This window comes from Schistocerca nitens, chromosome 4, assembly GCF_023898315.1.
Source record: "Schistocerca nitens isolate TAMUIC-IGC-003100 chromosome 4, iqSchNite1.1, whole genome shotgun sequence".
Lineage (NCBI taxonomy): Eukaryota > Metazoa > Arthropoda > Insecta > Orthoptera > Acrididae > Schistocerca > Schistocerca nitens.
In genome coordinates, this window is record NC_064617.1 from 197543518 (window position 1) to 197560617 (window position 17100).

Here is a 17100-nt window from a genome sequence, read left to right on the forward strand (position 1 = left end):
ACATCTCAAAAGCCTCTATTTTCTTCCTCTCTGAACTGCGTATTGTCAATGGTTCTGTTCCATACAAGACTACATTCTAGGCAAATATCTTCAGAAAAGAATCCATAACACTTAAATTGATATTCAACGTAAACAAATTTTTCTTCTTAATGTTTTTCTTGCCATTGCCAGACTGTATTTTATATACTCTTTGCTTTGGGCATCATTTATTATTTTACTGCCCAAATAGAAAAACTCATCTACTGGTTTTAGTGTCTCATTTTCTGATCTAGTCCTCTCAGCATCAGCTGATTTAATTTGGAGACATTGCATTACCCTTGTTTTACTTTTGTGGATTTTCACCTTGTAACCTCCTTTCAAGACACCATCTCTTCCATTCAACTGCTCTTCCAAGTCCTTTACTGTTTCTGACAAAATAACAATGTCATCAGAAAATTCCAAAGTTTTTATTTCTTCTCCCTGAACTTTAATTTTGTTTCCAAATTTTTCTTTGATTTTCTTTATTGATTGCTCTATGACAGGGTGAATATCAGGGATAGGCTACAACCCCGTCCAGCGCCTAGTCAACCACTGCTCCTCTTTCATGTACTTCAACTCTTGTACTTGTCATCTGATTTCTATACAAGTTGCAAATTTTTCCATGCTATCTTCAAAATTTTGAACACTGTATTCCAGTCAACACTGTCAAAAGCTTTCTCCAAGTCTACAATTGATATAAGCATAGGTTTGCCTTTCCTTAATCTGTCTTCTAAGAAAAGTCAAGGGTCTGTATTGCCTCACACATTCCTACATTTCTTTATAATCAAAACTGATCTACCCAAGATCGGCTTCTGCTAGTTTTTTTCCATTCTTCTGTAAATAATTTGCAACAGTATTTTGTAGCCATGACTTATTAAACTAATAGTTTGGTATTATTCATGCCTACCAGCACCTGCTTCCTTTGGGATTGGAATAATCACATTCTTATTGAAATCTCAGGGTATCTCACCTATTTCATTTATTTCGCACACCAAGAGGAATAGTTATGTCATAGCTGGCTCTCCCAAGCACATCAGCAGTTTTTTTTCAGTATAATATCAGTGAGAAAATAAGTCAATAGTACATTTCAGCAATGCTTCTGTATCCACCATATAGACATTTCCTTTATTAAGAATATATTTGTATTTATTTTTGAGCAAATCTTATCAATGTGGTTTTCCCACATCAGATGTTTGTTCACCTCTGTCCTCCGAAATCTATTATAGTCCACTGTCTCTAGAACTGCATCCCCAATGCTTAGAATACAATCCTCTGAGTTGTCCATTCTGTTTGTTTAAAATTTTGGACTTGTTATTTTCCTCCTGTTCATTAATGGATTATTTTCAGTATAATATCTTTCTGGCATGTGCATGTTCTCAGTGGCTCTTTTCTCCAGATCCTTTACTGAGTTGCTATATACTAGTAAAGTTGTGTTGTCAGCATAAAGAACCAGCTTTCCAATTATTGCAGTGGGTATGATATTTATATATGAAATGAGGCACAGAGATCTTAGTACTGAATTCTGAAATACTTCATGGTTTGTCTACATAATATGAAAGTAGACATTTTTTTAAGTATTTCCATATTTATCTTTTACTTGAATGCACTGCTACCTGTTTCCAACAAATGTCTTTACAATGTCCACAGCTATTCCATTGGTGATGTGAGAGATGTCAGTGCAACAGGCTTTTTTTTCCTGATGCAATACTGTGGAATACTATCCAAAGATGTGTTTAACACAATCTTATTGTACAGAAGAACATGGGATTAAATTCCATTTTTTTCTACTTGCAAAAACTCTACCTTTCTTCTTACAGGTTACATAGTAGTATAATTTAAGTTTGTATCCATTAAGATGTACCAGTTCAATTTCAATGATTTCCATGTAATGTAGTGATTTGCACAACACATCTTCTGACATTCCCTCAACACTTTCATTTTCCTGTGTGGAACTTCACATTTTGCGGCCCTTTTATTGACCACCAACTTAATTTATGGATACTTTTTCCATTTTATCTTCATCATTGTATAAATGAGCTTATCTTTCATTCACAGTTTAATGGAAATCATAAGAGAAGAAATATTCACTTACCTAAGTCGGTTACAGTAATAACTTCTTGGATTTCTTTTGTTGTGTGTGGTAGGCCAATTGTACAAGTCCAGATCCCTAAATGTAGTTTTGCTACTGGAGACAGTAAAATTTCACATGAGGTCAATATTCCAGTTGAAATTTCTGGCCTTGGTCCTTGAAACACACAATAATCTTTGCTAATGTTGTCTCCACAGGTAAGTGTTAGGTTGCTTCCTAGTTGCACTTCAACTACTTTTGAAGCATTTTTCATTTCTGTGGAAGCTGAGGAACAGAAATAATTCAACCATAAAAAAGAAGTCAAATGAAACTATATGGTTCCAGAGACTTTTTCAAGTTTCAAACATCTTTTACGTATATATGCCGACTGAAGCACAGAATGAAAATTTGTACCAAGGCTAGGATTGAAACGCAGGTCTTCTGCTCACTAGGCAGATGTGCTAACCACTACCCTGCTCAATGGCTTTGCACAACTGCATGGACTACTCTAGCATGCCTCACTCCTCAATCCAAATTCCCATTCATGCCTCAGCCCACTTTGTATGGCCCCTAAATTTGAACAGCATTGCAGAGGTTCTCCAACTGTATTGGAATAACATATCAGCATAAAATGAAACATTCTGTTGAGGTACTATTCCAATACAGGTAGAGAGCCTCTGCAATGTTGTTTGAGTTCAGGGGCAATATCAAGTGGGCTGAGATACGAATGGGAATTTGGACTGAGGAGTGAGGTGTCCTAGGATAGTCAATGGAGTTGCAAAGCCACTGTATCATGGAGGCTTAGTGGGTAGCACATCAGCCTAATGAGTAGGAGACTCGGGTTTAAATCCCAGCCTTCGTACAAATTTTAATTCATCACTTCAGCCTGCATATATACATAATAAAAGAACTAGTATAGTTTAAATTTCAATCAACTCAATTGAAGTTAAATTACACACAGTGCTTAAAAACAATGCATAAATATGTTTCCCTCATAAATCAACTAACATTTACAATGGAAATGTTGCATGCAATTACTGAAACTGGTGCCTTCTTCTTCTTCTTTTTTTTTCCCCCCTTCAATGCCCAGTGACCATTTGTCTCTGCCTAGTCAGGCTCAGCTGCCACCTGTGACACTCCAGCATAGGAGCAAGGAGCAAGTTACTTATTTAGCTTTTTCTGTCTTTGTCTTAGCTTACTTCTTAAATTTCTTGTGTACTTTTGAATTTAAGAGGTGTAACCTTTCATTTTAGTAACTGTAAAGTGTAGATTCATTCAGTCTTCACCACTGTTGTCATCTCTTTTGAACAACCAGCTACACCACTCAGTATGGTATCAGCCTTTGTTGGTGACACTTTAGGTGGGTAGCGAGTTACATATTTAGCTTTCTCTGTGTGCTTTTATAGTTCATTCTTAAATTGGTAGTATTAGGATGGATAGGATATGTTCACGCTGTTTGCAGATTCGGGAGGAGCTAGCCACAGTTTTTCAACAGCTGCAGAAGCTTTTGGCCACAGTTAGCTATCTTCAGGCTGCTGCCTTTATGTGCAGTGGTGGCAGAAAATATGCTACACTGCATAGGACACCTCAGGTGTTGCTTGTTTTTCTCACAAGCTCTGTTGCTGAGGCAACTTGCAGTGCACCTGATGTGGGCACTGCCCTCACCACACAGTGAATGGAGATTGAGAATGCATTTGCATCACTTGTGGTAGGGAGTCAAAACAGATGCTGACCAGCTGATCTCACCTATCCACTGTGTGAGTGTACAGGTGGCTGCTCCTTCAGCAGAATCCCAGCAGACACACAGGAGAAGAGGTTAGCTAGTTACTGGGAGTTTCAATGTTGCATGCATTATGGAACTCCATTTAAGGTGAGGAAGAAATCCAACATGTGCTCGGCATGTTTGCTGGAGGGATCTCATCTGAAATCTGAGATGTGGAGGAGGCCCTACCTGCAGCTATCATGTGTGCAGGGAGCAGCTGTCTGCAAATTGTGGTTCACATCTGTTCTTGAGTTCTGTCCTCAGTTCGTAAGAACAACTGGTGGAGATGATGAAAACTGCTGGTCTGGTTCAAAGGGTGAATGTAGATTGAGAGCAATCTGCAGCATCATTCCCAGAACTGATTGGGGTCCTTTGGTTTGGAGCCAAGCGGAGGGTCTCTACCAAAGGCTCCATTGATTCTGTGATGATCTTCACCACAGATTTATGGACCCATGTAGTGGGGTGGAGAATTGTGGGACTGCCTTTGATAGGTCAGAGTGCACTACACAAACAAAGCAGCTGCTTGGGTGGCAGAGTAATTGTGAAGTGCACATTGCAGACCATGTACAAAGTAAAGATACTTCAGCTGTCAAAATTTTAACAATAAATTGTTGAATTAATCATAACAAATTTCAGAAATATTTAGTTAGGCAAGCAATGTGTAACAAAGAGACAGATTAGATGCCATACTAGGGAAAGTATTCACTGCAGTCAAGAAAAGTATTATGCCTATCAAGGCCAAAATTTATTTTGGCTGAGAAGTTATTTGGATAAATGTAAGAGATCTAAGTAAACTCAAATTAATTATCAGATATCTTTAACAGCTACCCAATTCTGCTGTGACAGTTTTAGAACCATTTAAAGAAAGTCTACATTCAGTAGTGCAGAAATACCCAGATCATACAATATTATATGGAAGGGTCTTTAACCTACAAAGTATTTCCACTCTACCAGACTTCTTTCCTTCTGCAAAATCCTGCAGTTATCTGGCCCTCATGTTTCCTTGAATGGTATCATCCATCAAGACAACTTCAAACTGCAACAACATGCCAGATTTCACCTCAAAAATTATCCCACCTTCTGCTAAACTACCCCAACAGTGGCGTTTCCCTTCCTGTCCCTCCTGTCCCACTCCCGCTGCAGCTCCCTAAACAGCCACACTATCAACCACCACTCCTCTCCTACAAACGGAGCTTGGCCAACTGCCTTAACATCCCACAGCCTTCACCATTGCTTCCCAGACCAAGAATAACTCATAAACACAAGAACCAGTCACAACAGTACTGTGTCCTTAACCTCTCATCTAAATCACTCTCCCCTCCTGAATTATCTGTATTATCTAAGGGTCTCACTTTCAGTCTTAAACCTGCATTTGATATGCTGCATTGGTGAAGGACCTACTTTTCACACATAATATCCAATAGAAATATCACTTTGCAACCCAATCCCAAAACCTATCCAACAGCAAACCCAGCACTGAATCCTGCCTTGAATAGTGAAGACCATAATCCCAACTTGATTCACCACTGATTCAAAATCATCCCTTCCAAGAATAACTCACATCCAGCATTGCTTCACAACCATTCCTCAGGTCCCTACAACATGACCCTAACCTGTCCTCTGCAGAACTCCTGGCTCTACGTTACCTAAAAGCTGATGACTCCATCATTATCCTCCCAGCAGACAAAGGATCTAACACTGTAGTACTTGACCAAAAGGAGTACATTAGTTAAGATCTACACCAGCTCTGACATCTCTACATTTAGCACCTGCCATCAAGACCCCATACCCCTGATTCAAACTAACCTGCAGTCCCTCCTTAAAACTACACAAGGACTAACACCTCAATCCATAGAACTTCTCGCCCCACCCAAACCATGTACCCCACCTTTTACCTTCTTCCTAAGATCCACAGACAGAATCATCCTGGCCGTCCTATAGTTGCTGGGTTCAAAGCTTCCACTGAATGTATATCTACCTTTGTTGGTCAAAACCTGCAACCCATAGTACAAAGACTCCCCTCCTACATCAAAGATACCAACCACTTCCTAGATCATCTGAAATACATGCCCATTCTGCTCCCACCACACACCTTGTTTGTCACCATTGATGCCACCTCCCTCTATACCAACATCCCCCACATACATGGTCGGTCTGCTGCTGAACATTCCCTCCGTCATCACCCACCTGATTCCAAACCTATGACATCCATTCCTACTCATCTAATCAATTTTATACTTACCAACAACTACTTCGCCTTTGAGAGGCAAACATACAAACAGATCAGGGGTATGGCCATGGGAACCAGGTTGGCTCCTTCCTATGCCAACCTTTTCATGGGTCACTTTGAGGGTGCTTTCCTGCAATCCGTAAGTCTTCGAACCACAGTTTGGTTTAGATACATGATGACATCTTTACCATATGGACTTCTGGTGATGCTGAGCTGCTAAAATTCCTAGAATCTCGGAATACCTTCTCCCAATAAGATTTCACATGGTCCTATTCTGAATCCTATGTCACTTTCCTTGAAGTTGATCTCGTTTTCACCAAGGGCCAATTACACACTTCTGTCCACATGAAACCTACCAACAACAGTACTTACATTCTGACAGTTGCCATCCTTTCCATGTCAAACACTCCCCACACAACCTGGTATTTGTTCAGATGAAGACTCTTCACAGCAATACACATCAATACATCCCAGCCTTCACTACATGTAATTACTCCACCAGCCTAATTAAAAAGCAAATTTCCGAGGACATCACATCCAATCCTGGTACTACTGATCCTTCCAAAAAACAACTTCGGAACACACCATTGGTGACTCAGTACTACCTGGTATGGAATATGTTAATCAGCTACTTTGACAGGACCTTGACTTCCAAAAATCATGTCCTGAAATTAGATCCATTCTGTCTGAATTTTTACCCACTGCACCTAGAATAGTTTACTGTTGCCCTCCCAATCTCCATAATATTCTTGTTGGACCCAATGTTCCTTCTGCACCCATCTCCCAACCCTATGGATCCCACCTCTGTGACTGTTCTGCTGCAAAATGTGTCCTATGCACCCTCCTACCACCACCTACAGCAGCCCTTAAACTGGCAAAACATATACCATCAAAGGGAGATCCACCTGTTAAATGACACACATCATATACCAGCTGTTATGTAAACATTGTTCTGCATGACTACCACCAAATTATCAATTAGGATGAACAAGCATAAGCAGAGGGTGTATACTAGCAACTCGCAATAGCCTGTTGCAAGGCATGCTCTACAACATGACAATCATGACCTCAGTGCATGTTTCACCACACGTGCCCTCTGGATTCTTCCCCCAGACACCAGTTTCTCAGAACTCCACAGGTGGGACCTAGCACTACAACATGTCCTTGTTTCTTACCACCAACCTGGCCATAATTTATGTTAATTTCTTCCATCTCAGCATTTCTTCAGAGTAACTACTCTCTGCTTCTTTCTGTTTTAGTTTTCTACATCTTTCATTGTCTTACCTGTCTATTTTTCACAACCCCACTCCCCCTCTCTTTTGTACAATGCACTTAACTTTTCACTCTTATTAACTCATGAATTATGTTTAAGCAGTAATCTCTGTTTGCATATTACCCTGTCTTCCACCTCTAAGCTCTCAGGTTTTCAAATCTCATTCAATGCAGTCCCCAACAATCAGTCGTTACTTCTCATCCCGGGCAGTAAGTCTTGCCTGACCTGCAGTTCTGGGTGACTTTCCTGAAATCTACCTCTTTTCCTAGACCTATCTTGACATTTTCCTTCATCCCTCTTCCTTCCCTTTCAACACTTCTGTCAGAAAAAGGAGCCACTGTCTCCAAAACCTTGCCAATCACAACCATATTTTATGTGTGTGTTCTGCTGCTGCTTGGTGAATAGATTTTTTTCTATACAGTTAAATTATTTTGAAGAATAAACTGGGACATCTATGGACTGATTGCAGATGATATGGACAGGCAGTCTGGTGAACTGTTTTTGGACATGTTTTCTGAAAATAGTGTTGAGCAGATAGTTTGACAATCCACATGCAATGGAAGTATTTATAGACCTTATAGCCACAAACATGTCAGACATCATTAGTGTCAGTATAGAGACAGGAATGTTATCTTAGTGATGAAGGTTACTAATGTTAATAAATCCACCAAGAAAGCTTAGAGAGCATTTTTGCTGGAAAATGCAGATAATCAGCTGTTGGTTTCCCATTTAGGCAATGTATGGAGGTCATTTAGTTCCACTATGATGGAAATAGAGAAATTGTGGGCAAAGTTTAAATGGATTATAAACTGCACTGTGGAGAATTATGTACTGAGTAAGTGGATTAAGGATGGGAAAGGCCCACCATGGATTAATAACAAAACTGGGAAATGCTAGGAAACAGAGACTGTTGGACTCTTGGATCAAAAAAGAATGTGCAAATGATCAAAAGTTAGTGGAAATTCATGCATCTCTAAAAATATGGATGCATGAAGCATACAACTACAAGTCATACCTTAGCAAAAAATCTTGCTGAAAACCTGAGAAAATTCTAATCCTACATAAAATTGATAATTGGGTTGAAGACTCCTTCACTTGTTGACCAATCCAATGTGGCAACAGAAGACAACAAAAGGAAAGCTGAAATTTTAAATGTTGCATTTAAGATATCATTCACACAGGAAGATCACACAAACATCCAATTCTCTTACTGTCACATAAACTCTTGTATGGAAGACATAGTAATAGGCATCACTGGCATACAGAAGCACCCATGAATAGTTGAAAACAAATAAGTCTCAAGATCTTGGTAGAATCCCAACTCACTTTTGCAAATGGCTCTGAGCACTATGGGACTCAACTTCTGAGGTCATTAGTCCCCTAGGACTTAGAACTAGTTAAACCTAACTAACCTAAGGACATCACACACATCCATGCCCGAGGCAGGATTTGAACCTGTGACTGTAGCGGTCTCGCGGTTCCAAACTGCAGCGCCTAGAACCGCACGGCCACTTCATCCGGCTCACTTTTGCAGAGAATACCTTTTGGCAATGATCTCTTGCTTGTATTTATTGCAAATCTCTCACCCAGCACAAAGTCTCAAGTGACTAGGAAGAAGAGCAGGTGATTCCTTCATACAGGCTGAGTCACTAACTATTGCCACCTAGAATAACTCTGAAAGTATGATACAAGCTGAAAAGTTTGTGGGACAAAATTTTCATAGGACAACAGGGACCATAACATGACATTGGTTTTCTGTTGCTAGATGGGGTCGCTTCAGAGATATGAAGGTCAACTTTGTTTTTAAATAGGATGCTATAGTTTGGTACTTATTTTCTGATGGCAGCTATCAAGATGAATACAATGATGTGTAACTTGAAGGTAAATGAAGGTCACAGAGGTGGCATGAACGTCGATTTACAGAACGTGTTCGAAGTGATGACCATTGGTATCAATGCAGTGCTGCAATCTTCTTACACTCCGGGAAATTGAAATAAGAACACCGTGAATTTATTGTCCCAGGAAGGGGAAACTTTATTGACACATTCCTGGGGTCAGATACATCACATGATCACACTGACAGAACCACAGGCACATAGACACAGGCAACAGAGCATGCACAATGTCGGCACTAGTACAGTGTATATCCACCTTTCGCAGCAATGCAGGCTGCTATTCTCCCATGGAGACGATCGTAGAGATGCTGGATGTAGTCCTGTGGAACGGCTTGCCATGCCATTTCCACCTGGCACCTCAGTTGGACCAGCGTTCGTGCTGGACGTGCAGACCGCGTGAGACTACGCTTCATCCAGTCCCAAACATGCTCAATGGGGGACAGATCCGGAGATCTTGCTGGCCAGGGTAGTTGACTTACACCTTCTAGAGCACGGGATACATGCGGACGTGCATTGTCCTGTTTGAACAGCAAGTTCCCTTCCCGGTCTAGGAATGGTAAAACGATGGGTTCGATGACGGTTTGGATGTACCGTGCACTATTCAGTGTCCCCTCGACGATCACCAGTGGTGTACGGCCAGTGTAGGAGATCGCTCCCCACACCATGATGCCGGGTGTTTGCCCTGTGTGCCTCGGTCGTATGCAGTCCTGATTGTGGCGCTCACCTGCACGGCGCCAAACACGCATACGACCATCATTGGCACCAAGGTAGAAGCGACTCTCATCGCTGAAGACGACACGTCTCCATTCGTCCCTCCATTCACGCCTGTCACGACACCACTGGAGGCAGGCTGCACAATGTTGGGGCGTGAGCGGAAGACGGGCTAACGGTGTGCGGGACCGTAGCCCAGCTTCATGGAGACGGTTGCGAATGGTCCTCGCCGATACCCCAGGAGCAACAGTGTCCCTAATTTGCTGGGAAGTGGCGATGCGGTCCCCTACGGCACTGCGTAGGATCCTACAGTCTTGGCGTGCATCCATGCGTCGTTGCGGTCCGGTCCCAGGTCGACGGGCACATGCACCTTCCGCCGACCACTGGCGACAACATCGATGTACTGTGGAGACCTCACGCCCCATGTGTTGAGCAATTCGGCGGTACGTCCACCCAGCCTCCCGCATGCCCACTATACGCCCTCGCTCAAAGTCCGCCAACTGCACATACGGTTCACGTCCACGCTGTCGCGGCATGCTACCAGTGTTAAAGACAGCGATGGAGCTCCGTATGCCACGGCAAACTGGCTGACACTGATGGCGGCGGTGCACAAATGCTGCGCAGCTAGCGCCATTCGACGGCCAACACCGCGGTTCCTGGTGTGTCCGCTGTGCAGTGCGTGTGATCATTGCTTGTACAGCCCTCTCGCAGTGTCCGGAGCAAGTATGGTGGGTCTGACACACCGGTGTCAATGTGTTCTTTTTTCCATTTCCAGGAGTGTATCATCGATTAAGTGGTATTCCCTATCACTTTGCCACTTATTGAAGCACATGCTCTGACAGTTCTCTCCCGTATATCATGCAAATAGTAAATATTTGCTGAATACGGCAAAGCCATCTAACTTGCCATTGACAAGTATACATCATTCAACCGTTCCACAATACAACACTAATAGGAATGGTAAGACTAGTATCATTGAATCAAGTGAATGTCAATGATGTATTCCTTCCAATGTTGTTGTTGCTGTTGTTGTTGTGTTGTGGTGGTTGTTGTGGTCTTCAGTACAGAGACTGGTTTGATGCATCTCTCCATGGTACTCTATCCTGTGCAAGTTCCTTCGCCTCCCAGTACCTACTGCAACCTACATCCTTCTGTATCTGCTTAGTGTATTCATCTCTTGGTCTCCCTCTACGATTTTTACCCTCCACACTGCCCCTACAATACTAAATTGGTGATCCCTTGATGCCTCAGAACACGTCCTAACAACTGATCCCTTCTTCTAGTCAAGTTGTGCCACAAATTTCTCTTCACAGCAATTCTATTCAATACCTCCTCATTAGTTATGTGATCTACCCATCTAATCTTCTGTAGCACCACATTTTGAAAGCTCCTATTCTCTTCTTGTTCAAACTATTTATCGTCCATGTTTCACTTCCATACGTGGCGACACTCCATACAAATACTTTCAGAAACGACTTCCTGACACTTAAATCTATACTCAATGTTAACAAATTCCTCTTCTTCAGAAACGCTTTCCTTGTCATTGCCAGTCTACATTTTATATCCTCTCTACTTTGACCATCATCAGTTATTTTACTCCCCAAATAGCAAAACTCCTTTACTAATTTAAGTGTCTTATTTCTTAATCTAACGCCCACAGCATCACATGATTTAATTTGACTGCATTCCATTATCCTCATTTTACTTTTGTTAATGTTCATCTTATATCCTCATTTCAAGACACTGTCCATTCCATTCAACTGCTCTTCCAAGTCCTTTGCTGTCTCTGACAAAATTACAATGTCATCAGTGAACATCAAAGTTTTTATTTCTTCTCCATGGATTTTAATACCTACTCCGAATTTTTCTTGGCATAGTACAGCAACTCAATATGGCACCGAGTCCACAATTTCTTGAAAGTTCTCTGTGGAAATATTGATCCATGCTGTCTCTAGCTATCCGTACTTGCGAAAGTGTTGGCAGTGCAGCATTCTGTGCATGAACTGGCCTAATTCTCTCACATGTTGGGTGATCTGGGTGGACAAATTGTTTGCTTGAATTGTCCAGAATGCTCTTCAGACCAATCATGGACAATTGTGACCTGGTGACATGGTACATTGTCATCAATAAAAACTCCATTGTTGTTTTGGAAAATAAAGTCCATGAATAGCTGTAAATGGTATCAAAGTAGCTGAACATAATTTCCAATCAATGATCAGTTCAGTTGGACCAGAGCAACCAGTCCATTCCATATAAACACAGCTCACACCATTATTGAACCACCACCACCACACTTTAATCCTATCATCAGCCCTTACCAACTGAAATAAGGATTCATCTGACTGGGCTATGGTTTTCTAGTCATCTAGGGTCCAACCAGTATGGTAACAAGTCCAGAAGAGGTGCTACAGGCAATGTTGTGCTGTTACAAAAGGCACTCAGGTTGTCTGCTGCCATAGCACATTAACACCAGATTTCACCACACTATCCTAATGCATACATTCATTGTATGTCCCACATTGATTTCTGTGGTTACTTCATGCACTGCTACTTATCTGTTAGCACCGACAACTCTACACAAATGCCACTGCTCTTGGTCATTAAGTCAAGGGCTCTGGCCATTGTGTTGTCCATGGTGAGACGTAATGCCTGAAATATGGTATTTTCAGAACATTCTTCACACTGAGGATCTTGGAATATTGAATTCCTTAAAGATTTCTGCATCTAGCTCCAACTACCATGCCACATTCAAAGCCTGTTAATTCCAGTTGTGCAGTCATAATCATATTGGATACCTTTTCACACGAATCACTTGTGTAACAATGACAGCTCCACCAGTGCACTGCAATTTTATACATTGTGTACATGTTACTGTCAACATATGTGTATGAGCTTGTCACAATCCCATGACTTTTGTCACCTCAATGTATATTACTTTGAATTACTTATATTGCCAAATGGGTCCTTTCCATCCTATATCTCATACCATTCATCTTGTGTTATTGTCTCATGTCTTACATCCATTTTACCTCTATCTTATTGTCCAGCAGCATAATCCACTGTGACTTCAATCTCACATTTCTTATGCACACAATTTACCAGCCCTAAACAGTGTGGCCATGTAGGACTTTCTGACACACTGTAGCACCAGCAGGAACTTCTTCAGCTAAAGTGGCTGTTATTCACCTAACCACCCAACCATTGGATTACAGATCAACATTATTTAAGTAGCAAGTTACTGCATTTTTTTTCCAAATCTATACAGTCCTGCTCATCATGTTGCTGCTATCATCATTACATCTCTGGAACTTATTATCACATGTGTGACAATTGCGAATACTTGAACAAATATCTTCATAGCCCCTGTCCCACAATGAACTCCTTCCCTTACCTACTGGATGGGATGTGAAGGAAAGACTTCTTTCCTTCTCATACCATCCAGTAAGCCTCCCCTGACCCAGAGTTCTGGGTGACTTTTCTGAACTGTGTCCCTTTCCCTAAACCTCTCCAGTCCTTTTCCTTCATCCTCCTTCCCTCCATTTCAACTCTTCTGCAAGAAGAAGGAGCCAATGGCTCCAAAAGTTTGTAGAAATTAAACCCTTTTGTGTGTCTCTTTCCTTGCCATCACTTGGTGAGTAGATTTTTTTATCTATCCATTTACATTGTGTAATGAAATTCATTTATTATACAGTTAGCTTACCTGACACAGAAACAAAAGCCAGTCCCTCAGCACTACTACCATCTGAGCTATTTGCAGACAGATGCCACATCTCAAAAGTGTCTGTTGGTGTAAGGCCATGGAGACAGACTCCACAGTCTCCGGACTCCAGTCCTATTCCACAGTACTCTGCCTGTACATCAGCATCAACTTGGAAACGCTGGTTTGGTTGAAGATCCACCGTATTCCCACTGGGTGTTATGAGATCACATTTATTTACACTTTCCATACTGTGTAATAGTTTTAGTACCACCACATTCCCCTCTACACTTTCTAGGTAGCTGGGAAAAATTCCTGTACTGAAATCTGAAATAACACATTCCAAAATAAATTATTGACATGTTTTGGAAATATAAACTTTTCTGGATTAACAGCAACAAAAACAAATCAATCAGGTTTATAGTGATGAATGGTTTGTACAAATGTTGTGTCATGGTCTTGCTAAAAGATTCATTAATAACCAACATAAAAGTTTTGAAAAATCATGAATTCTTATGCAAATATAAGTAAATATTGTGACTGTGTGTAGAGTATATACGAGGGCAGTTCAATAAGTAATGCAACACATTTTTTTTCTCGGCCAATTTTGGTTGAAAAAACCGGAAATTTCTTGTGGAATATTTTCAAACATTCCCGCTTCGTCTCGTATAGTTTCATTGACTTCCGACAGGTGGCAGCACTGTACGGAGCTGTTAAAATGGCGTCTGTAATGGATGTGCGTTGCAAACAACAGGCAGTGATCGAGTTTCTTTTGGCGGAAAACCAGAGCATCTCAGATATTCATAGGCGCTTGCAGAATGTCTACGGTGATCTGGCAGTGGACAAAAGCACGGTGAGTTGTTGGGCAAAGCATGTGTCAGCATCGCCGCAAGGTCAAGCAAGACTGTCTGATCTCCTGCGTGCGGGCTGGCCGTGCACAGCTGTGACTCCTGCAATGGCGGAGCGTGCGAACACACTCGTTCGAGATGATCGACGGATCACCATCAAACAACTCAGTGCTCAACTTGACATCTCTGTTGGTAGTGCTGTCACAATTGTTCACCAGTTGGGATATTCAAAGGTTTGTTCCCGCTGGGTCCCTCGTTGTCTAACCGAACACCATAAAGAGCAAAGGAGAACCATCTGTGCGGAATTGCTTGCTCGTCATGTGGCTGAGGGTGACAATTTCTTGTCAAAGATTGTTACAGGTGATGAAACATGGGTTCATCACTTCGAACCTGAAACAAAACGGCAATCAATGGAGTGGCGCCACACCCACTCCCCTACCAAGAAAAAGTTTAAAGCCATACCCTCAGCCGGTAAAGTCATGGTTACAGCCTTCTGGGACGCTGAAGGGGTTATTCTGTTCGATGTCCTTCCCCATGGTCAAACGATCAACTCTGAAGTGTATTGTGCTACTCTTCAGAAATTGAAGAAACGACTTCAGCGTGTTCGTAGGCACAAAAATCAGAACGAACTTCTCCTTCTTCATGACAACGCAAGACCTCACACAAGTCTTTGCACCCGAGAGGAGCTCACAAAACTTCAGTGGACTGTTCTTCCTCATGCACCCTACAGCCCCGATCTCGCACCGTCGGATTTCCATATGTTTGGCCCAATGAAGGACGCAATCCGTGGGAGGCACTACGCGGATGATGAAGAAGTTATTGATGCAGTACGACGTTGGCTCCGACATCAACCAGTGGAATGGTAGCGTGCAGGCATACAGGCCCTCATTTCAAGGTGGCGTAAGGCTGTAGCATTGAATGGAGATTACGTTGAAAAATAGTGTTGTGTAGCTAAAAGATTGGGGAATAACCTGGTGTATTTCAATGCTGAATAAAACAACCCCTGTTTCAGAAAAAAAATGTGTTGCATTACTTATTGAAATGCCCTCGTAGTTCGTTGTCATGTAATACAACTGTACATATGTAACTTAGTATCATGTAAATTGCATTTTATTGACACCAGAACTATGTCCTGAATAAGGGTCAGACCACAGCTTCGAGTTTCATCCCTTAGGTAAAGAACTGAGTTCAAGTCCAGTTTCAGTCAGCAAAGAATTTTCAATGCAGTCTTAATGATATCACTGAGGAACGCTTACTTCGTGAAATACAGTTTGCTCTATCACATCTGTAGCTTCATTTAACTGTAGTGGAGCTTGAGATTTGAAGACAACAAATTTACCCCAAAATTTTTTGTATTGTACTGATGGTGTGGTACGTTATGGGCAACACTATTTGCATAATTATTACATGCATTGCTGAGGTGTAGATAATTTAAATGTACTTTTGGGAATTTTCTTTGGCTGTAATTGACCAATATTTCATTATCACCAAGAATGACATTTAGTAAGAATCTGTAACCTCCTTTCAGTGACAAATTTGTTGCTGATAAGCCATTCCAATGCAATAGATGAAGTAAATCTCCAGTATCTTTTCCACAGACCAAATAAATCTCCTTCTTACCAAATTTTCTTTTTGTATTCTCAAAAGCTTCCAAAAACATTTTCAAACAGATTTGTTTAATTCAGCATATCCTGACATTTTCCTATTATTATTTGCTTGGAACTCATCTTTTCTTTCAACTTTTTCTTACTTTATACCCATGACATCTTTTGGTTTTTGCAGAAGAAACTTTGTCAATAAACTTCTCCTTCCATTTAAGGCTGTGTATCTTCATTCTTTCAGATGCTGAACTTAGTGCTTAATTTAATATCTTATAGCTTGTCATTCTTAAATCAATTCCCCATATCTCATTTATGACTTCTTTTCTGATCAGTTTCTTTCTGGTTAGCTTTGTACATGTTTTTACTCCATGTCTTACTATTCTATGGACAGCTGAAATTCTGATTTGGTTTAAGGTCAGAGCCTCTGTGATATCTTATTATTTGACACAAAATAGTCAATTCAGTTTTAGTTATATTTGGTCCATGCAAAGTCCATTTTATTTTATTTTTATTTTTTTTTTTTTTGCAAGAATGCATTAAGAACAGATACGTTTTTCTCACTAGGGACTTTTATCTCAATACGACTTCTGCCTCCTCCTCTCCGCCTCCTTCTCCTCCTCCTCCTCCTCCTCCCCCCCTCCCCCTCCCCCTACCTATGGACATTGTTACAGTGGGGTGGCTTTATTTATTTATTTATTTATTTACACATCAAGTTAGGACCAAATTGAGGAGCCAATCTCCAACGTCATGGAACGTGTCACTACATGAAATTACAACACAAAAGTAATAACAGATAAAAATAAAATGTTTATGAACCCGAAAAAAGTCAAGCCATAAGTTTAAGTAAACACAATCAACAACATAACATTAGAGTCAGCTCAAGTTTTCAAGGAACTCCTCAGCAGAATAGAAGGTGTGACCAACGAGGAAAAACTTCAGTTTCAATTTCAAAGCACATGGATTACTGCTAAGATTTTTGAATTCTTGTTGTAGCATA

The 17100-nt window shown here is 41.1% G+C and overlaps 1 protein-coding gene across 1 annotated transcript in view; it reads right to left on the reverse strand.

Moving 5' to 3' along the window:
* Positions 1-17100, reverse strand: part of LOC126253156 (uncharacterized) — a 169627-nt gene that overhangs the window by 44762 nt on the left and 107765 nt on the right. Inside the window, exons 5-6 of the mRNA XM_049954314.1 lie at positions 13658-13981; positions 2111-2371 (exon numbers count right to left, since the gene is read on the reverse strand). Of these exons, the coding sequence (XP_049810271.1) occupies positions 2111-2371; positions 13658-13981 (585 nt within the window). The remainder of the gene's footprint in view (positions 1-2110; positions 2372-13657; positions 13982-17100) is intronic.